General features: G+C 49.5%; 1 protein-coding gene across 8 annotated transcripts in view; it reads left to right on the forward strand.

Moving 5' to 3' along the window:
* NCAM1 (neural cell adhesion molecule 1) overlaps positions 1–21,566 on the forward strand; it is a 312,305-nt gene extending 290,739 nt beyond the window's left edge. For 4 of the 8 annotated variants that reach the window (XM_073021100.1, XM_038005206.2, XM_038005205.2 and 1 more), the window contains 5 exons: positions 3,203–3,380; positions 13,314–13,521; positions 14,905–15,021; positions 16,087–16,902; positions 18,414–21,566. In XM_073021100.1, the coding sequence (XP_072877201.1) occupies positions 3,203–3,380; positions 13,314–13,521; positions 14,905–15,021; positions 16,087–16,902; positions 18,414–18,534 (1,440 nt within the window). In that variant the 3' untranslated portion in view covers positions 18,535–21,566. Of the gene's footprint in view, positions 1–3,202; positions 3,381–5,916; positions 8,275–13,313; positions 13,522–14,904; positions 15,022–16,086; positions 16,903–18,413 lie in introns of those variants that run through there. The other 4 variants (XM_073021106.1, XM_038005212.2, XM_073021120.1 and 1 more) reach the window with 2 other exon arrangements.
* Positions 21,567–21,917: the final 351 nt, after the last annotated feature.

Raw genomic sequence — 21,917 nt, forward strand, 5'->3', positions numbered from 1 at the left:
TGGCTCTAAGCCATCTTCTCCTGGTTTGCTCACCAGCCACTTAAGATTCCCCCTCATTCCACTTTTATCCGAATCCCACACTGAAAATCACCCTTTCCATTTGGTTTTAGAATGACACTTGGTCATCTTCAACTACAACCAATGGCTGAGAGATTTAGAGGCCACATCTGAACACTGAGAATAACCTCTTGCTAGGGTTTTGTAGTAGAGAAGAGAATGAACAAGGGAGCAATCTCCTTTCTTCACATAGCCCCAGGGAAGACCTTTTCTGGGAAGCTGAGTTACTTCCTTTCTGCCTGGTGATCAGTCCCCGGTGGAAGTGATAGGTCTTTCACTGGCTAGCCTTCTGGAGAGCCGGTTCAGCACAGAGCCCTGCAGACACACTTCTCAGCTGGGGAGGCCTTGTTCTCACTTAATTTGTAAGCAGGTATGAGCTGAAATAGTAGGAAAGGCCTGTCACTGCCCTAAGGCCCAGTCCAGAGATCCCAGTGACTGAGAGGTCCTCATGGCTTCCTCACTGCCGAGTAGGGCACAAGGATTGGGCAGGTGGTCCCCAATATCCCCCTGGAAGTGGAGGTGTGGTAGGCTGGGATGCCTTTCCAATGGTTTTCCTGATGTGGCTCTGTGGACAGAACACAGGTTTTAGAGCCAGACAGACATGGCATCCAGTTCTAGGTTTACTACTTATTCTGGAAGAATAGGTCACCTAATCTTTCAGAACTTCAATTTCTCCGTCTGTCAAATGGGGACAAAATAGCTTATTGAGTTGTTATAAAGATGCGTTATAATATATGCAAAGAGCCTGAAATGTGCCTGACACTTGGAAACCTTTATAAATGGTCACTACGGTTACTGCTAAGAGGCAGGCTCAGGCTGGAACCATCTCCCGTGTGAGATCACGTCGGATGTCTGAGGAACCACTGTGGCTGCAGCAGGCAGCTCTGCATTAGAAAGACACAACTGGGCACAACACTGAAATGTGTTAGATTTCAACAACCTTAACCACCCTCTCTCTCACTTCAAAACCTCATTCATGTTTGCTAAATATTATCATTTTATATTATGGATAAGTATAATATAACATACATTTTCTCTAGATTCTGGTTGTCTATAATGATGTTTGCCAAGGAAGACAGAGAAATGAAGAGGAAAGATGCCTGAACTGCTTTGTTTTAAATGAAAGTAGAGCCGCATAGTGATATATATACATCCTAGCTTACAGCATAGCCAGACTTTCTGGTTAGACTCTAAGGAAACTAGAATTCCCCTTCCAGCACTACTAGCATTTGCCCATACGGCATGAGCACTGTCACATTCCTAAAGCCATCTCTTTGGCTAGTGCAAACCCTTTTGCCTGGGAGGATTGCTTTGCTGTAAGATAACTCCTCATCCAGCCTTAGCCATGGGCCTACAACAGCTACTAGACCACTGTCCAGGTGACAGTGCTATTGTGTTCTGCCCTTCTAAGGAGCAGCCTGTCATGCAATAAACATCTATCAAGCCTTCTTGTGTGCCCAGCAGATACCCCAGGGCATCTGCCTTGTGAAAAGACCAAAGATTGCAAAAAGGTGGGCTGTGCAATTGTGAAACCGTCTGAAGACTTCTCAGGCCTTCCACGTCTTCTTCCACAACTGTTTGGTGAGGGAGGTGGTTACCTAATTATCGTTCTCTGTGGACCCTTTGAGCAGCCCACTGTTGGACTTGACAGCAGAACTTAGTCCTGAGGTACCGCCATCTATTTGCTGCAGTTACAGAGACCAGGCCACACTGCATGGAATAGAAAAACATTATTCAGTCTAACAGATGTTTGTTGAGCTCCCTACTAAAGAAAGGAAAGATCATGAGAGGAGAAGATAAAGAGAAATTGATTGATGGGAACAAATACAGTTTGATAGAAGAAATACAGCCAAGCATTTGATAGATCAGTAGTGTGATAGTAGTTCACAATTACCTATTGTATATTTCCAACTAGCTAGAAGAAAATAATTCAAATGTTTCTAGCCTGAAGAAAGACAAATATTTAAGGTGATGGATATTTCAATTACACTGGCTTGATCTTTACAAATTAAGTGAATGTATTAGGTTATCACATGTACCCTGAAAATATGTATAGCTATTTTGTATCAATTAAAACTGTTATTTTCAAGAACACAATTAAGAAAAAAAAAAAGGAAAGATCATAGTTTTGGGCCCAAACGAACTTAGCTCCAACCTTGACTGCAGGTGTGATTTTACGTTAGTCACCTTACTTCTCTCTCACTTCCCCATCATCGGGTTTAGTAAGAGCCTGACGAAACCCCACAGGCATGTTGTAGGAATACAACGAGAAAATGTGTGTAAAGCTTCTTGTAGTGCCTAGTGCTTAGTAAGGGTGCAACAAAAATAGTTTTTATTTTTAACGAAACTGGAATCTACACAGTATTCACACATCAGGAAGGTGAGTCACACACCTTAACTTAAGCAGCATCCTGAAATATGACAAGAAACATACTTGTTTTATTACTCTTCTAAGACATCTTTGTGTGTATGTCCCCAGCACCAGAGTGTAGCCTGGGAGACAGGGATGGTGCTTGAGTCTCTGCATGCCCTGAAGGTGATGGGACCTTGACAGGGTTGGCTCAGTGCCACACTGGCATCTGCTGCTGCTTGTGTTTGCCAGCATGCAAGGTTGACCTCCTGACTTGTGCAATTTTTTAGGCTGGTAAAGAATAAAGACCATGTCCCATCACTGCTTTTTTTTTTTCTTCTTCTTCTTCTTCTTCTTCTTCTTTTGAGACAGAGTCTTGCTCTGTCAGCCAGGCTAGAGTGCAGTGGCATGATCTTGGCTCATTGCAACCTCCACCTCCTGTGTTCAAGCCATTCTCTTGCCTCAGCCTCCAGAGTAGCTAGGACTACAGGTGTGTGGCACCACACCCAGCTAATTTTTGTATTTTTGGTAGAAATGGGATTTCACTATGGTGGCCAGGCTGGTCTTGAACTCCTGACCTCAAGTGATCCACCCACCTTGGCCTCCCAAGGTGACTGGGATTATAGGCATGAGCCACTGCGCCCAACCCCCATCATTGCTTCTTATTTCCATGATTTTGCACCAAAAGTTATTGAGTCCCGTAAGTTCTGCCTATTATCTGGTCTTACCAGTACTTCTGTCTAAAGCTTTTTTGGTCTCTTGTATCCTTCTTTTGGTCTCTTGTATCCTCCGAAGCTCTCCTCCGAGTGGAAACCAGAGATCAGGCTCCCGTCTGGCAGTGACCACGTCATGCTGAAGTCCCTGGACTGGAATGCTGAGTATGAGGTCTACGTGGTGGCTGAGAACCAGCAAGGAAAATCCAAGGCAGCTCATTTTGTGTTCAGGACCTCGGCCCAGCCCACAGCCATCCCAGGTATGGCTGCCTCTGCTTTCTGTTTGTTTCCCGCTTTGAATTAATGCACAAATGCTGCACCTCCTAATGTGCCTGAAGAACCCTGACAACTTGCTTGCTTACAGCCATCCTCATGATTGGTTGCCCATGCAAAGCTTAGTTTTGCCTTGTACCTATCTGTGCAGTGGGGTGAGATGTACTAGACCCCCAGGAAGGCTTGGCCAAGCATCCTGGAGGAAAGGTCCTATCCCATTTGGCCTTGAAGGACTGATGCCAATCAGTCCATTGGACCCCTCAGATGGGAAGTGCTCCAGCTCCAGCCTAGCCTTGAAAGTTGGTTGAGTAAGCGTCCTTTTTTGAGACCTTATCTGCCATCTGCCACATCATACTTGGACCACATAACTGTTTCTAAGCACTTTCTATCTGATGCTTGCTTTATCAGCACAGCCATGGTCCAAATCTCTTCTCTGTGATGACCCCAAGAGAAGGAAGAGATGATGCCCAGTTAGTTACAAACCCTATCTACCAAAGGCCTCTCAATGGAAACATACATTAAATTGAACCACTTGTAATAGAACAAGTGGCGAAAATAGATGCTGGAAAGCACCATCAGTGAAAGCAATTCAGTCTGCTAGAGACTGTGATGGCAGCAATTCTCCTAGGAGATGCAGATCTGTCTCCAGGGATCCAAGACCTAACCTTGCCACTGGTGGCCAGTCTCCTTATTGGCCAAATCCCTCAGAGAAGAAGGAGCTCTTCAACTGATCACTCTGCTTTTCCAGACCATCCAAAGGCCAACCGCAGGCAGGAGAGGTGGGCATAGAACATACAGCTGCAGCCTTTTGGGGGCCCCATATACTCTGCCATGTTCAAGTGTGGTGGGAAGATGGCCTTAGGCAGCCCCCCCTCACGCCTACCCTGTCTTCAGTGCTTGCCCAGCTCTTGGCTCTGTGGTCATGATTGCTCCTCCCAGGGGGAGACAGGCCAGAGGGCTGTGGGCTGCCTATGATTCAGGGATGTATGTGCAAAAGTGGGCTAGGACAGCAGCAACCAAACAAGATCAGTGTGTGGTTCCCCGTGGTTGTTTGTACATGGATGTGTGTGTCTGGGAGACGTGTGCTGGACCTCCAGTGAGTTGGCAGGTGAGTTTTAAACTGTAGATCAGAAGCATCAATTGGTGCCCCCTGCACTGTCAGGAAGGCTCCCCAGTGCTTGCTGGGGTGGGTGTTTCTCCACAGTTGCTGGTCAGATGGTCGGTGCAGAAGGCAAGGCACGTGGGTGAGGCTGCAGGAAATGTCCTCATTATACCTTAATAGGATGTTCAAATGGAGGTGCTCCTTGTTTTTCCTCTGCCCCTTCTTTCTCTCCATTCTTTGGTCCGTTCCCTTGCAAACGACAGTCCGGGGTGAATGTCCAGATCTGTCCGGCCTTCATGGGACACTTAGGAGGTGAGATCAGGCGAGGCTTGAGTAAGCCCTTTGCAGCAAGACAGATTCCTTGTGGCAATGGCTTCCTGGGGTGAGACTCACTGGGTAAGCTGTTTGGACCTGCTGCGTTCACATGCTGGGTACTCCTAGCGGCACTGGCTTCTGTGGTTTTGGTGTCAGAGACCGAAATTCCGGGTAGACCTTGTCCTCCAGAGTTGTGCCTGCTGGAGACGTCAGAGTCCTTCTTGTGAATCGCCCAGGTGCCCGCTTAAGCCAGAGAGGGCTGGGGGATTGCTCACCTCACCAGTGATGGCTCTGTGGCTCTCCTGCACAGGTCTGAGAAGGTGGTGGCTGTGTTCTTGGTTAGACTTTCCTGGCCATTGAATTGGGATCCGAGAATAAAAGCTCTCTGAATGACAAGTTGGACATCTGTGGTTGAATTCTGTGGTCAGCAAACAGGGTAGAAGGTGAAGGGGGGAGCAGAACGAGACTTCCTTTAACAGCACTGGCGTGGGGGACTTGTGGCATAGGAAGAAAAGCCTGCTTCATCTCTGACAAGGCGATCCCCAATCCCTGTGCACAGTGTGCTGACTCATAGTGCAGCGATTGAATGCATCTCCACCACTATGGGTAAAACACGCTAGACACTAGAAGACGATACACTTGCTGGCTGTATCTAAGAGGCTTCACCTTAGTGAAAGGTAACACTCTCCTAATCAAACTCTTGTATTTTACTGTGGAGGCTTCTGTTCTCTCACTTTAATTTCATTTGCTCGCTGATCCCTAACCCCCAAATTAACCCTGCTGTGCTGCTTCTGGCATTGCTGAGCTTCTGAACTGGCCTTATGGTATTGATACCGCACTGAACCCTCTCTAACCTTTGTCAATTTAATTTACTAAGTTGAATTAACCTGTGATTCTGTGTTTTCTAGCGTTGACCTAATTTTTTTTCTTTTTATCTATTTTTTTTCTCTGTTTCTGTCTCTACCTTCCCTTTCCTTCTCTCCCCCTCCCCTTCCTGTGTCTGTCGTCACACTTGTCACCTTGGACGTCACTGGGACATCCCCACTGCCACATTTGTTTTTAAACAACCACATTCTCTCTGGGGACCCATTGCCTGACACCTGCAGCAACCTTGGGAGGCAGTTCTGCATCCTACACCTTTGTCTCATTGCTTTTCTCTGCAGTGACTCTGCTTTTGCTCTGTTAGGAACTTGAACACAAAAATTAAATTTGCTTAAAAGCCCAGTTCCTATGAAAAAGATCAGTGCCCCCTTTGGAAGAACCTGGCAGGACCACCATGGCCACAGCTGCTGAGCGACCATTCTGTGTGGAAGAGAAGGTTTTGCGATTGGAAAAAAGCTTTACCTCCAGACATGTTACCACTCACAGATACTTTTGTGCTACTTCATAAGGAGTTTGCCCCCTTTTTAATGGCAGTAAAAAGAATTTGAGAGCTCTTTCTTTAAATGCTATTTTTTAAAAACCATCATGCTAGGTTTACAGAGAAGTTTCTGCATATCTGCTACTTGTTGCATTTTGTGTTCAAACCTAAATATGATGTAGCAGAGGAAGAATTCTAAGTACCTTCTAAAGCTTGTGTTAGATTGTTAAAATCACCATGCATTCCCCTCATTCTAACTCTGTGCTCCTTGTCCTCCCTTCAATAAGTAATTGGCTTTGCTTGCGATTAAGCATTTAGGTGCCCATGTTAAGAGAGCCAGACTGCACTGACTCACATGAGCATTTTGCTGACATGATGGGCAACTTAAGTCACCCCTGTTGCCCATGCACTGGAAAAAAGTTGAATTTGTTGGATATTTTCTGGGGCTGATGAACGTTCTGGGATGTGCTTTCAGTCCTCGTATTACGGCCAGCACCTCACACTGTCTCTGTGAACAGAGCCAAACCGTGATGTGCCAACAAGTGTCAGCTTCGAAAGGTCTTTGCCTCCCAGTCGGGGTGACTCCCCTGCTGCCTGGCAGCATGTCACAGATCAGCACAGAGTGGGGCTGTGGTTCAGCAATGACCCACAGAATGGCTTTGAGCCTCAGTCTACAGGACAGGTTGGAAGCATCCACTGTGAACCAGGCATTAGTGCCCTACCTGGCCTGTGTGTGTTCAGTAGAGAAGAAGGGGAGGGACAGGCCACTCCCAGACTGCTCAGCCCAGGAGGGTTAATAAATTGGGGCCGAGCCAACCTGGCAGTACTTCCTGAATGCCCCAGCCTCTATATTGGTGGGTTGGTTCAGTGACATTTTCTAAACTCTCCTGAAAATCCAGCTGCTCCTCCCTGCTGCTTGGGAGTTCACCCGGGAGAGAAAGTGGGTGTGTTTTGTTAAGGCCCCTCGTGGAGACTCAGGGCTGAATCCTGCTTGGTAACATCAGTGCGTGTGCTTGGGGATGGACCTTCTACTGAATAAAAACTCCCTCCCTCCCCCCATCGTGGTCACATATCATTCTACATATCTCATCTTTGAGCATCTCCACGGAAGCTTGATTTTTGTTCTTTTTGGTTTCTTTATGTATTTTTTTCTGTTGTTATTATTTTTAATGTTCAAAGACTAGCCTTTCCCTTTGGGATTCCAAATGACCCCGTGCTGTGGTCTGAGGGGCAAAGCCACCTATGTTGGCGCTCGCCATTAGTCCCTAGCGCTCGGTTTAGAGGCTCACGTGCAGACATCAGAGGCTCCATGCTGTGCAGTAGCTGAGGCAGGGTAGTGCCTCTCACCCCAACCACAGAACTCTCCCCCGCTGGAGTCCCAGATGGCGCTTCACACCAGGGCAGTGGAGGCAGGCATGGTTCTTGGGCACAGGGCAGAGCATAAGGATCACAGGTCAGTGCGGGAGAGCTACTGGCTCTTAGGATCGCCTTGGGCAGAAGTCACATGGCTTCACCCTAGTAGGGCCCAGTTTGGGAGTCTGCCTCCTCCTGATCCCAGGACCACCCACAGGAGAAGGGCAGGGTCCATCTTTCTGAAGGGACCCTTTGGAGATCTCGTCCTAAGTGTGGAGAGGACTGACGTGGCCCTGTCCCCTCAATGCATCCCAGGGTCAGGCAGGTCTCAGCTGAAACAATGTCAGGGTCCTCAAGGGTCCCATTTAGACAGACCCATGGCTTGTACCAGTGCGCCTCTCAGGAGGCAGCATTAGCTCACACCCACTCCCACTGGACACTGAGTTCCCAGTGATGGCTGCAGCCCCCAGCCCCGCCAGGAGTCCTGAAGACAGCAGCCCTCAGAGACCCTGCAGGAGTGAGCGCACCCCACCTTGCTCAGCTGCACCCCACTCCCCTGTGCCCTGTAGTTGTGCTGCCCATGCTCCACACACCATGGGGCTCCTCTGCTCATTTTTGGACTATTTATACGGCAGGTTTGGATCATGTTTTTCTACTAACAAGAATGCTAACATTGTTGTGTAGATAATCAGTGAGGCCTTTATGAAGTTTACACCTTTGCATTATTAAAGGAAATAACAGTTCATGTGAACTCACCAGCGTGGCTTGATTTTATTCAACAGTTGTGTCTGACAAAGCTTCAAAGACCCTTTCCCTCCACCTCACATGTATCTGGATAAACGATTACCTAGAAAAATAGTAGCCTGGTGAATGGAGTTCTAACCGAAGGAAATACTTCTTCTTCCTAACGGGGAGCAATCTCTTTTTCCCAGGGATCCTAAGAGCTGTTAAGAGGCATTGCTGCCTTGGAGTCCCCAGCAGGCAGTGGGAGGGGAAAATGCCTTTGCAGAACAGGTGAGGTGGTCACTATGGGTGAGGATGGGGCCACACTCTGAGCCACCAGATGCACAACTCTGTGGCAAGGCCACCTGATGACACAGCAGCCTTTATACTCTCCCTAACAGAGGCTACACAGAGTGAGCTTGTAGAGAGGGAATCTGAGAGAAGATTCTCTTTGCAAATTGTATTCTATTGATAATCACACTTAACTCAGACACATCCTGCAAGCCCCTGAGACCAGCCATCTGTTTAGCTGATTCAAAGGAGCAAGCAGACATGTCAGGGGCTTATGAGAGAACCAGAACCCCAGCTCGGCAGCTCCAAGAGTCTGACCATCTTCTGGGAGTCTTGGGGGTGAAGAGGGCACTTCTGCTGCACCAGGGTCTCATGGACAAGGACTCAGGCCCATCTGGACATTCGTAAAATGTGAGACCCATGTTCCTATATTAAAGCATACAAAAGTAGGCATCTGTGGGTCTCATTCTTGGAGCAAGCCAGTTCCTTCTTTAGTGCCAACCCCTCCCAAACCAGGAATCACAGAAGATGGACAGCTCCAGCTTTGTAATCTCCCTGTCCTGGGCAGCTCTGACCTCGAGGTTATGGGGAAGCTCTTCCCCAGAAGCCTTCTTTGCATCCAAGGTGCACAGGTGAGTTAGTCAAGGGAGGGCCGAGGGAAGACCATAGCAAAGACAGACCCCTGGAGGTTTATAGTTTTCCTTTTGTGAAATATTACACAAGAGGCAGGAGATGGCCTTTGTTCTTCTATTTATCTTGGACTAAACAATTCTGTGATACCCACTGAGAGGGAATGGGTGTTGGCTTTTGCCTTGAATACCCTGCTGCCCATTTCACAGCCTGTCCCTTCTTCATAGCCTCTTTTTTGTAAAAGCCACACACATTCTCTTCCTAGCTTAAGGAGCATCTCACGTGCTTGAGGAGTCTAGACTCAGTGGTGGTGAACAGTGTGGTCCCTTTTCCTTTGGGGGATACTCTTCATTTTATATTCAAATGAATATAAAATTTTATATTCAATACATTAGGTCAAGTTTGTTTTCAGGGTCACTGGGTGAGACAGCGCAGTGCACCCTGAGGTGGCAAATCCCATGATTTGTGCACCTGTTCCTCTTTGTGATGCAGCGGAGGGAAGACCTAGGAGTGTGGTCCTCATGAGAATCACCTGGGCTGCTTGTTCAACTCCTGATTCCTGAGCCTCATGCCCAGTGATTCAGATCCCATAGAGCTGGGGAGCCCCAGATGCTGAATTTTTAACAAATGCCCCAGGAATTCTGCTACAGGTGAAGATACATTGAGTTTAAAGGTATTTTTCATGCAAAAATAAAATCACAAGGATCAATGATTAAAGATGGGACCTACCAAGCTTGTTAGTCTTCTAGGAAAAAGTCTTTCTCAGTCCACACTCTGAAGGATACTGGCATTAGGGGACCGGTGCCATGTGCCAGGCAGTGTAGAATGTATGACTTGGAATGACAGGCTCTTGTGGTTGAAGAGACACTCTCCACCCACATTCCTGCCCAGTGCAGGAGCCTCATCCACAGCCTTACAGCATCCCTGCCAAGGGGTGTTCTGGCCTCTGCTCGAATGCCTTCAGCATCAAGGAACTCACCTCTCAGAGCAGCCCACACTATGTTGGATTAGCGCTGTTTATTAGTCCTTTCTCAGATGGAGCTAAAATCTGCCACCACCGTAATTTCCACACGTTGGTGCCATATACAGTAAGATTACTTCTTCCTTCTCGTTATAACACCTTTAAATATTGGGAAACAGCGTTCTCATCTCCAGACTAAACACTCATGCATTTGTGCAACAAATATTCTTTGGACATTTTCTGTGAATCAGGATTGTCCTAGATGCTGGGGAGATACAAGAGAGACAGGCAGGATACCTGCTGGGATGTCCTAGAGGAGATGGCTAGATCATAAGCATGTAAATGAACAGGAAGTGGCAGATAGTAGTAAGAAGAGAATAAAACAGGCTAGCAGCATGGTAGATATTGGCTGGAGGTGCCACACTAGATAAGAGATCCGATAAGGCTTCTCTGAGAAGGTGACACCAGGACTGAGGCCTGCAGGACAACAGAGAGCCACCCCGGAGGGAGAGTTCCACGCACAGAATCATCAAGGCCCTAAAGCGGGACGAGCTGGGTATGTTCAGCAGGCAGAAGGGAGGCTGCTGGTTCATGCCATGAGGCCCAACAGAGGGGTGGGCAGAGTCCACAGCACATGGAGGGCCTTTTAGACCGGGAGAAAGACTTTGAATTTTGTATTCAAATGAAAGGGGAGGCTGCTGCCCTACTTGTTTATGCCACAGTTCAGAAGGCTTTTCCCTGCCTGGCCCTCCCCTGGATGTGCGCAGTGCCAGTGCCGCCCTCCAGCTGGGTCTGACGAGCACAGAGCAGTTGTCTCAGCTGCCGTCCTCTCAAGCACATAGAGCAGCTTTGCAGGAGTTTATTTTTCCTTTTTAGAGATATGATTAGTTTCACAAAATCATATTTACACATAAACCTCAGAAGATATAATTAGTGCCACTGAGTCCAAAAATCCAGACACATTCCCCACTGTCATCAAAAAAAATACTTCCAGCTCTTTCTTCAGGGAGTAGGCACTTCCCACCTGTCAGGTCCTGATGTCCGGAGGCTGCAGTGGCCTGGAGCCCTGTGTCATGGAATGGAGAGAAAACCCAAGGCTAAAGTTTCTTCCCTGTTCGGGGAAACAGCTTTGGGATCCTGAAGACCAAGAAGGCCTGTGTCTCCTTTGCTTTTTGGGTGGAATGTGTGAGGACTCTGGGGAAATGGATGGTTTTTTTCTTATGAGACGAAACAGAAATACCTCTGCATTCATGGCTACTAAGGAAATGACCCATTCTAGCTGACAGCTGAGGCCAGTGGCCAGCTTCCTGCTGCCAAAGCCCAGAGACAGTTGGCCAGAGCTGGGTTCTCCAAGCAGAGTTCTTCGCCATCTCAAAAGCCTTCCTGGGGTAATGCACTAGGATCTTCAGTGCGAGGTCGGCAGGGACCAACCAGGGAGCCTGAGGAGGAAGGGCTAGGAGGCAAGCCAAGGTCCCAAAGGGACTGAAAACGTGTGCAAGCTGCACCCAAGGGTCTCAGGAGTCATTTGCGAGGGATCCTCTCTGGCATGCTAGGCTGATGGTCCATTCCCCAAACTGAAGTTTGAAATATGGATCAATGGAGAGGGACAGCCACCAGAGAAGCACTACAGTGCCTGGACAGAGACCCCTGGGGCACAAAGAGCCATCACTACCACCACCCTCCCGCAAACGCAGGCTGCATGAAACATGAAGAATGTGTGGCCCAGCTCTGGTGTTGGTTACTTGGTTACATGTTTCCTCCACTATCTGTCTGGCATGATACATGGCTCGCAGGCTGCTGGGCCTGGCCTGGTGCTTGGCAAAGCCTAGTGAGCTGGGTTGGGAGTGGGGTGGCTGGTGGGGTGAGCCCCAGGTAGTGTTGGCTGTAGTTCCCATCTTCAGTCTGCAGTCCTGGGTGGCTTCAGTTGGCCCTGAGAGCACAGGAAGCTTTAGACAAAGTCTACTGGTGGGGCAGGGCTGCCAGTTATGGAAGCAGGTCGTTCTGGAGGAAAGATGAATTAGAAGTGCCCATATTTCAGCCTAGGGTCATTGTTCCCACATTGACTTAATGGCAGAGCTCCACCTGGGTCCTTGCTTCCTGCATCATGACCACTGTCTCCCAGACACTGATGGGAACCACCAAGAGGTCGATTGGTCCATCCCAGGCAACTAGTGTCAATCGTAACCATGAGTTGATCTCCCAGGGGCCCCAGAGAGCTGAGTCCAGGTCTCTCTGTGAAACCATCAATAGCCGAAGACCCTGGGGGGATTGATGGGCACCAGGGAAGTAAGACACAGGCTGAGTCTTTCAGAGTGTGTCCAGCCAGAACCAGGGTGCCAGGTGCTAGAATGTGAGAGTGCATGCCTGTCTGCGGGGGCATTTATCCTGAGTGTGAGTGTGCCTGTATGTGCGTGTGTGCACCTCTGAGTGAGTCTGCACTCACTTCAGGTTTTCCTGAAGTCTGGTCCAAGCAGGCCTGAGCTCCTAGATGGTGAGTATTCCCAGACCTTTCACCTTGCCCAATGGGCCTGGGGAGGCCTCCATGTCTCTGGAGTCAGCCGGGCTTCACTCGTCTTTCTGGGGTGCAGTGAGGAGGGTAAACCATGAACCCAGTGTGCTGTAATGCAGGGTTCCTTTGGGGTCATTCCTAAAGAGGGAAAGAGGAAGTGGAGAAGTATAATGGGGATGCTATTGTGATGGACAGCCCAACAAGCCCCAAGAAAGCCCCAGAAACCCTCCACCACCCCATTTTGGGCCCCTGTCCCTGAGTACTCCAGGAGCCACAGCCCCGCCTGAAATCAGTGGTCACTTCCTGCCTGTGCTGCAGAGCCTCTTGCCCTGGTCCAGGGGAAACACAGCGGGGCCCTCCGACTGCCTCATTAGCCAGTGTTCTCAGACAGGGGGGCTCAGTCTGCTCCTAGGACTCACGGGAGGCCAGCTGACCAGGCTCACCCTCATCCCCCAATCTGTGAGGTGACGTTGTCATCCCTCCCTCTGGAAGGTATAGAGAGACCCTGTTTTCTCAACTCTGGGCCATAGAAAGGCCCCAGGAAGGTGTCACTCTGGGCATGAATGCCATGACTCAGTCCTCTGGGACCTCCCCACCCCCAGGGGCTTTTGCTGGCAGGGTCCGGAGGTCTCGCATCTCAGTCTATTAACCATCAGCCATCTCTCTCCCTCTCAAGCCAACGGCAGCCCCACCTCAGGCCTGAGCACCGGGGCCATCGTGGGCATCCTCATCGTCATCTTCGTCCTGCTCCTGGTGGTCGTGGACATCACCTGCTACTTCCTGAACAAATGTGGCCTGTTCATGTGCATTGCAGTCAACCTGTGTGGAAAAGCCGGGCCCGGGGCCAAGGGCAAGGACATGGAGGAGGGCAAGGCCGCCTTCTCGTGAGTGCAGACCTGTCCGCCCTGCTGAGGTTCAGGCTCTGCTCCAGCCCAGGGACCCAGCAGCTGCACCACCCTGAGCCATCAGTTGGTGCCTGTCGTGACCTTTCCTTACAATGCATGTTCTCCATTTGGAACCCTGAGGGGGGAAAAACGTTAGAGAAAAGTTTCTCAAAGCATGATCTTTGGGGGTTACCTGTTTGAAACGTAGACTCTGGAGCCCAATCCCAGATCTCTTGTATTAGAATCTCCCCAGAGTGTGAAAATCCCTGTATATGTCAAAATGAGGGAAATTGTCGGAACTAAAACTGGAGAGGAGCTGCCCTGGGGTGGAGCAGCATTAGAGGGACACACTCGCCTTGCTTTCGCACATCGTTTATTCATTCATTCATCCATCACTCACCAAATATTTATCAAGCAGCTGCTGCAGGCAAGGCACTGTTCCCAGGCACGGCACTGTTCCCAGGCACATAGGTACAGCAGGGAACAAAACAAAAAGAAATTCCTGTCCTTATGGAGCCAATGATCCAGATACTGTCCCTCCAACAGCATCTTGGAGAATCAGATCCTAAGCCAGTTAGCGGGAGCCTTCAAAGACTCTTACTGGGTGGAGCAGAGCTGGAGCAAGCCAGAAAGGGACTGAGCAAGGAAATAAGTTGTTTAGCACCACCACATGCCAGGCACTGTATATGCATATACATGTATGTGTGCATACTTAGAAATGTATGTGTAGGGGTGACTCACGCCTGTAATCCCAGCACTTTGGGAGGCCGAGATGGATGGATCATTTGAGGTCAGGGGTCTGAGACCAGCCTGGCTAACATGGCGAAGCCCTGCGTCTACTAAAAATACAAAAATTAGCCGGGCGTGGTGGCATGCTCCTGTAATCCCAGCTATTAGGGAGGCTGTGGCTGGAGAATCGCTTGAACCCAGGAGGCGGAGGTTACAATGAACCAAGATCACGCCACTGCACTCTAGCCCAGGTGACATAGCGAGACTCTGTCTCAAAAAAAAAAAAAAGAAAAGAAAAGAAAAAGAAATGTGTGTATACCTGTGTGCAGAGATAGATGTATGTATTTGAGCAATGACCTGTGTCAGGCACTGTGTTTAGCACTTCCCATGCACCCTCTCATTGACTTCTCATAATAACTAGGCAAGGTAACACTGTTTTTGCCTCATTTTACAGATGAAGGAACTGAGGCAGGGTGATTAAATCCAAAGCGCAAGGTCACACAGCTAGCAAGAGTTGGGCTGAGACTCATACATTTGAATCTGTTGGCTCTCGATGACCATCGTGCCAGCCTTGTATTGAGTCATAGCTGCTCTTCCAGGGGAGCCTCTCCCTGCAGCTGCCCTAGGGTCTAACCAGCAGTGCTGTCTCCACAGGAAAGACGAGTCCAAGGAGCCCATCGTGGAGGTCCGAACGGAGGAGGAGCGGACCCCAAACCATGACGGAGGGAAACACACAGAGCCCAACGAGACCACGCCACTGACGGAGCCCGAGTACGTGGGCCGGGAGGGGCTGGCACTCGCTCCATAGAGACCCCCACACCCACCTCCCCACCCTACCCCCACCTCCCGTGCCCCTACCCACAGCTCCCAGCCAAACAGTTCTGGCCAGGATTCCAAACCCTTGGCCACAAGACCTGCTTGGCTAAGAAATGCCTGACCTCACTCTGTCCTCAGAGAGAAGGCATTTTTGGTGCTATTTCGGTGGCCGTGGGTACCCTTAGAAGGCTCCTGTATAAGCGGGGATCCCTGGATCCCTAGCCCCTGTTCTCAAGTTGTACACATATTCTGGAAATGACTTAAGGTGGCAAAATCTCAATGAGAGGCTTAGCAGAGTCTGCTTAGGATTTCTAGGGTTTTGTGTTTTCCTCCTGAAAGGATAAGGGAAGCCAGGGACCTAGTAAAGTTCCTGGCCCCTCCTCTGTTCAGAAACCTCGGGGACCCACAGAGCCCCTGACTAGTTGTGGTCGTAATGCCTGCCTAACGGTCAAGGATCCTATGGGCTTAAAGGGAATGGAGTTTCAAGGAACCACAAAATCTGTGGCTGGAAGAACCCACAGCTCCCAGGAGCCATTCTGAGTACTCATGATCTGCCTTACTCATAGACTTTTCCCATCAGTGCCCGGGGAGCCCTGCAGGGCAGCTGGGCCCAGTTCCTCTGGGACCTGGGAAGCCTAGGGCAGGTGGATGCTGAACAGAAGCCTGCCCCTCCTTGAGTCAAGATCCAGGGCAGGGATCAGGAAACCCTAGGCAGGTCTGCAAGGACTTCAGGGAAAGGGAGCTCTGTGCAGAGAGCTGGAGGGACATCAGTGGGGAAGGGCTAGCAGGTCCCTTTTGAGACCGCCACGTTCTCTGTCGTCTCCTGTGTCCTCTTCTGCCCACCTGGGCGTGTGCTTCCTCTCAGCATCCTTCTCTCTGTGTGGGCCTGTGTCCATGCCTGTGCCTAACTGCATGCCCCCACCCCCATGGTCCCTGTCCTGGGCTTCAGCCCTCCTCCTCGCTTCTCTGTCACGTCTCAGCTTCATTGTCTATTCTCTTCTACTTCCTGTCCTTCCACAGGCTGCCTGCCGACACTACGGCCACTGTCGAGGACATGCTGCCTTCTGTCACCACCGTCACCACTAACTCTGACACTATCACCGAAACCTTTGCCACTGCTCAGAACAGCCCCACCAGTGAGACCACCACCCTGACCTCCAGTATTGCCCCGCCGGCCACGGCCACGCCTGACTCAAACTCTGTACCGGCTGGCCAGGCCACCCCTTCCAAGGGGCCCAGCGCCTCTGCCTCCTCCCCAGCCCCAGCTTCAGCCCCTAAGGTCGCCCCCCTCGTTGACCTGAGCGACACCCCGACCTCAACCCCTGCCGCTAGCAATTTGTCTTCTAGTGTCCTGGCTAACCAAGGGGCTGTCCTCAGCCCAAGCGCCCCTGCTAGTGTTGGGGAGGCCTCTAAGGCTCCTCCGGCCAGCAAGCCCACCCCTGCACCAGTCCCCACCCCAACTGGGGCAGCCAGTCCTCTAGCAGCAGCGGCTGCCCCTGCCACAGAAGCCCCTCAGGCCAAGCAGGAGGCTCCCAGCACCAAAGGCCCGGACCCGGAGCCCACCCAGCCCGGAGCCGCGAAGAGCCCGGCCGAGGCAGCCACAGCCCTTGCTAGCCCGAAGAGCGAGGCTGCCTCCGTCAGCACCACAAACCCTTCCCAGGGCGAGGACTTTAAAATGGACGAAGGGAACTTCAAGACCCCAGATATTGACCTTGCAAAGGATGTTTTTGCAGCCCTGGGCTCTCCTGCTCCCGCCGCTGGGGCCAGTGGACAAGCCCCTGAGCTTGCTCCTTCCACTGCAGACAGCTCTGTTTCGCCTGCGCCAGCAAAGACCGAGTACGGCCTCTCTTTGTCTGCTGTCATCGGGTTGTGTCCTGTGGTGGTGTGCATTTGTGCTGTGTCCTCCTTCTTAGATGTGTCTTCAGCCTCATCCAGGGCTTCTCTGAGGCGACCGTCAACCAAGGGGCTGGGATAAGGCAGAGAGAGCAGGACAGGCAGCTGGGCCCCAGGAGCAGCCGCCTGCTGGCTAATTAGGCCATGTTAATTATGTTTTATCCTTATCATCCTAGCAGCGGCTTCTGTTTTCCCTGGGGGAGCCCTTGCAGTCAGGCCACTGATGAGAATAGCTTGGGAAGCAGGCTAAGAAGGCCAAGGTGCCCTTATCAGCCACCCTGGGGCCCCCAGTCGGTATGTTATTCAGTGCCAGGCTGAGTCCCCACCAGAAAGACACGGATGTGCAGGAAGAAAAGAGGTAGGCCCCAGGCCCGTGGCAGGGGAGGGTGCAGTCCAGAGGCCCCCTAGCACTCTGGCTCGGATGCCCACCCTCCCCTCCCAATCCCGGCCCTCAGCCCACTCTTGCTTCTCCTGCTCTTAGAGTGGCTGGGAAGACTCGGGGCTCCCAGCATCAAATGGCTGCTGGTCTCTAAGTTCCGGAGAAAGTCCTTAACCTTTCAGGTTTGTAAGTGTCTTGCCAAAATTCAGTGGCACCAGCTGAGGCTGGGGTCTGTACCTGTCCCCATGCATCCTCAGACCCGATTCCCTTTGCTGGAACTGATGGAGGCAGAGTCAGACCTAGATTTTTATAGAGGCTCCTGTAGCTGCTTCCCAGATAAGCTGACATGCTGCCACCATGGGCTGCAAGGGACTCTCGCCAGGAGCCCTGAATCTCAGCATCAGGAGGGAAAAGGACTCTGATAGCGCTGCCCACTCAGCTGCCCTCAACTCCCGCATAGCCACCAGGTCCACTCTAGTCCCCCACCAGGCTGCCATGAAAAGCTGCCTCCATCAGTGTTTTCTCACCCTACCCGGGGAAGGCCCTAAAGGCATCATCCTGCAATAGCACAGGGTGGGGTGGGGAAGGGACAGGCAAGAGTGGGTTGCAAAGGGGCCCCTGAAATCAGTGCTGGGAGCCCAGCCCAGCCCCGCAGGCTGCATTTACATCCAGCTGAGCTGTTGCCACTGCAGCTGGTCAGGGTGAGGAGGAGCTGCCTCTGCTGCCCCCTTCCACCACCCCAGGTAAAAACACAGCCTCTGGCATCACCTTAGGGCTGGAAGAGGAGGGGACTCGTTCTTCTGACTCAGTGCTTCTCAACTATGGCTGCACATTAGAGTCACTTGGGTGCTTCTAAAAGTCACCGTGTCTGGACCAATTAAATCAGGATTTCCGGGAACACGGCCCAGGCATGGGTGATTTTTAGTGCTCCCAGGTGATTCTGATGGGCAGCGGTTGGAGCCGCGTGCTGACACTGGAAAACCCCCTCCTCCCCGCCGTCCCCAGGGCCTGGATACAGGGGCGAGATGTCTGCAGACCGTGGTCTCAGTGGTGCTGTTTTCCTGATTCTCTGCAGGAAGGGCCCTGTAGAAGCAAAGCCAGAGTGCCAGGAGACAGAAACGAAGCCAGCGCCAGCCGAAGTCAAGACGGTCCCCAATGACGCCACACAGACAAAGGAGAACGAGAGCAAAGCATGATGGGTGACGAGAACCGAGCAAAGATCAAAATAAAAAGTGACACAGCAGCTTCACCAGAGCATTTCCAACACCACAGACACACACACACACACACACACACACATGCACACACACACACATCTCATTTCTCTAGTGTCTTTTGCCTTTAAAAAAAAAACTAAACAGATAAAACATGGGAATCTTATAGAAAGGGTCCCTTTGTTAGCACTCACTTATAAGAAAATGAGACAAAAAGGTTAAACCCACAGCCAAACTAGGACACTCCGTTCCCTGAAACCATTTAAAAATCAGACAAAAGGACCCCAAATTAAGAATCTAGGAAGCTCAGAAACAAAATCTAGGTTCAGGAAGACCACACTTGGTGTTACCCGATTGGCACAGACCAGTTTCAGAGAAATAACTTTCAGGCACTAAGACTAATCGAATGAACAAAGTCCACAGTTTATTTTTATACTTTCAGTCAAGTTTGAACTCTGTAAAACCTCATAAATAAGTTATAATTTCTGTTCACTTTGTATTTGTTCAGTATGCAAAGTGTGTCACCCTTTCTAGCTGAATTCAATTCCCACGTAGACTCTTATTTTGTAGGAAGAATGCCAAATTGCAGCTTCTGGGGGTAGATCTCAATTTGCAGTATTCAGACTTATTTTTCTTTCTTTTACATTCTTTTTTTTTTTCTTTCTGCCAACTTTGTTTTCCAGTGTTTACAAGGTGACAAATGTTCGACTTTGGTTGTGTTTAAATGTCCATGTGAAATAGCTGCCTTTTATTTCTTAAGGTAACAAATACCACCTAGAGGTAGGTAGGATCATCCCACGCTTGCTTTGGCACAGGACGACTTCACAAAACATGATTGTTTACAGCTGCTCTTCCCCTCTTTTCTGATCTGCAGTTTTTGCCTGGGTCCCACTCAGGTGAAAATCCATCTCATTCTGGAATGGTTTTGCTTTTTCAATTTTTGGTTATTTTTGTGTTTCTTTGGGGGTTAGACCACTTTCTGATTAGCCGCCACCTGCCTGCATCTGTGAAAAGGGATCTGCTCCCAGGCGTTCTCACCCTTCTTTTGAAGGACTCCTTAGGCTTTGTTGAATGAAGCAGGGAAGATTGTATAGTTGGGGCTGGTCTTGGTGAACACACATTATTACCCCACACATCCCCTTTGTGTAGAAAGCCAAATAAAATATATACATACCATTTCCTTTTGAGCCCAGAATCTAGATTTGAGCGGAAGAGCATGTGTGCTTCAGGGAATTAGTGTCTTTTTTTGGAAATCTGTTGAAGTAAAGTAACATCGGCCTTCTGTTCACTTAGGCAGCATTTATAGAAACAAAAGAGAAAAGAAACAACCTACTGTCTGGAGTCATAACACAACTTTCCTGGATTGGAAACCAAGTGGGGGAAAAATAACAGAAACTTTAAGGGGGATGGGAGGGCGGGGAGAAGGGAAAAGCCAGCCCTTTGTATAGAAATTTTGCTTTTTTTTTTTTTCCTCATTCTACTTTAGAACTGCAAGCTTGTGCACTGTGGATGCGTGAATATTTTAGTGTGAAACGTGTTTTTGTCATAGTATTGAAATAAAACTTCAACATAGTTTGGTTGTGGAAGGTATAGCAGATAGTTCAGAAAAAAATATTCAGGAAACAAAAATCACTCTTAAAAGGAATCGAAGCCTTTAAACAAAGAAAATGAAATACAAATGATGATGATGATGAAGATGACGCTAAGTAAACAGAAATCAGTACTCCGCATGCGCTCCTCTCCTAAAGTACAAAGCAGCAAGAGGTTAGGGTGGCAAGGCTGCCTCTGGGTCGATTCTGTGGGCCAGTCTCCCCAATGTTCTGACACTTCTGCAGTCCGATCAGTGGCGATGCTAGATTATACTTTCAAACTGTGAAGAATAATGGTCTTGTCATTTGCTCAATGTGGGGTTATGTTGCATTTTCTCAGCTCCTGGGGATGGAAATGGAGGATCCCAGAACACACAGCCCTGGTCCCTTTGATTCTAGGGCCAGCACAGATCTCTGGTTCAAATGCACAGGCCCTCAGGATAGAGGAACATGAAGAGAGAGCTTGGAACACACAGTAGAATATGAGAGCCTGGGTGTCTGAGACCGGGAGGGCCCAGCAGTGAGGGGCAGGCTCTTCCAGTCACCAGGCTGTTCAGTGGACTCAGTTCCTCATCTTGCAGTGTCGATGGCTTTGCCACACCAGGCCAAGCCCATGCCATGCCTTGTCAAGACTGTCAAAGTGGTTATGGTTAGGTCAACTGATTTTGGTTCTGATGGTTAGAAAGAAACAGGTCAGCTCTCAGATCACCTGGCCCGGGGCAGCTGACCCCCTTGAACCCTGGCTCTGCCATTAGCTAGGACCTAAGACTCTGCCCACATTTTGGTCTGTTCTCTCCCATTACATGTAGGTTTGTCTTAGCATGCAAGAGTTTTCCTTTTTTAAAAAAAAGTAAATAAGCAATGCTTTCTCTAAAATCGAAGAGGGAGTCATTTTATTCCAAGATGTTTTATCTTTTATGTTAAGAGATCAAAGCTTATAATTTTCTTTTTTTTTTAATTTTTGAAGGAGGGATCAACTCCACCAGTTTCCAATGTCTATGTGTCTATGTGTGTATGTGCCATACATATGTATTCACATGAAGACCGGCATGGCCAAGTTCTGCTGGAGGAGCACTCAAGTGTGATGAGCAGGGCCACTGGACCCTGCAGGGCTGTGGTGTACATAGTGCAGCTTTGGAGGTGGAACTCTATTTTCACACTTTTCTATGGAGCCTTCCGAGTCCCAGGTTTTCACTCGAGGCGTCTGTCTGGATGGCGGTTTTCAGACCTCCATTAACATCCCTACCCAGCATTCTGTACTTCGGGGGCCTTCTCTCTTGTTATAAAACTTTTTACCAAGTGAAACATCGATACCACCTTTGTTTCCATTCTCACTGGTGTAAATACTGAGTACTAACTGAGAATTTTGACTTTGCATTCTGTCAGAATACTTGTGTTCAATAAAAATTGAAAGAAAAAAAGTTATTATGATCATACTGGGGTTTATTTTGATGCGGTGAGAGTCTGTTCTGTGCATCAGATGTGGACATGCGTGTGGTAGTTCCTTTAGGACCTTGCGTGCGAGGAAGGTTAGTGAAGTCTCAGTGTCTTGAGTTCATGTGTTGCCTGAATGATACTTTCTGTATTTTTTCTCGCAGGTTGATAGATGAGAGCCCTAATTTAGAAGGGGCAGACATCAGATTCAGAAAGGTTTCCTTCAAACCCTGGTTCTGCTGCTCCCTGTTTGACCTTGAAAGAGTTGCTTAATCTCCCGAAGATTCAGTTTCCTTTTCTGACACACAAGAAATACCAAGAAAAGAGAGTTAGGGTGCTGGT

This window comes from Chlorocebus sabaeus, chromosome 1 (genome assembly GCF_047675955.1).
Source record: "Chlorocebus sabaeus isolate Y175 chromosome 1, mChlSab1.0.hap1, whole genome shotgun sequence".
NCBI lineage: Eukaryota > Metazoa > Chordata > Mammalia > Primates > Cercopithecidae > Chlorocebus > Chlorocebus sabaeus.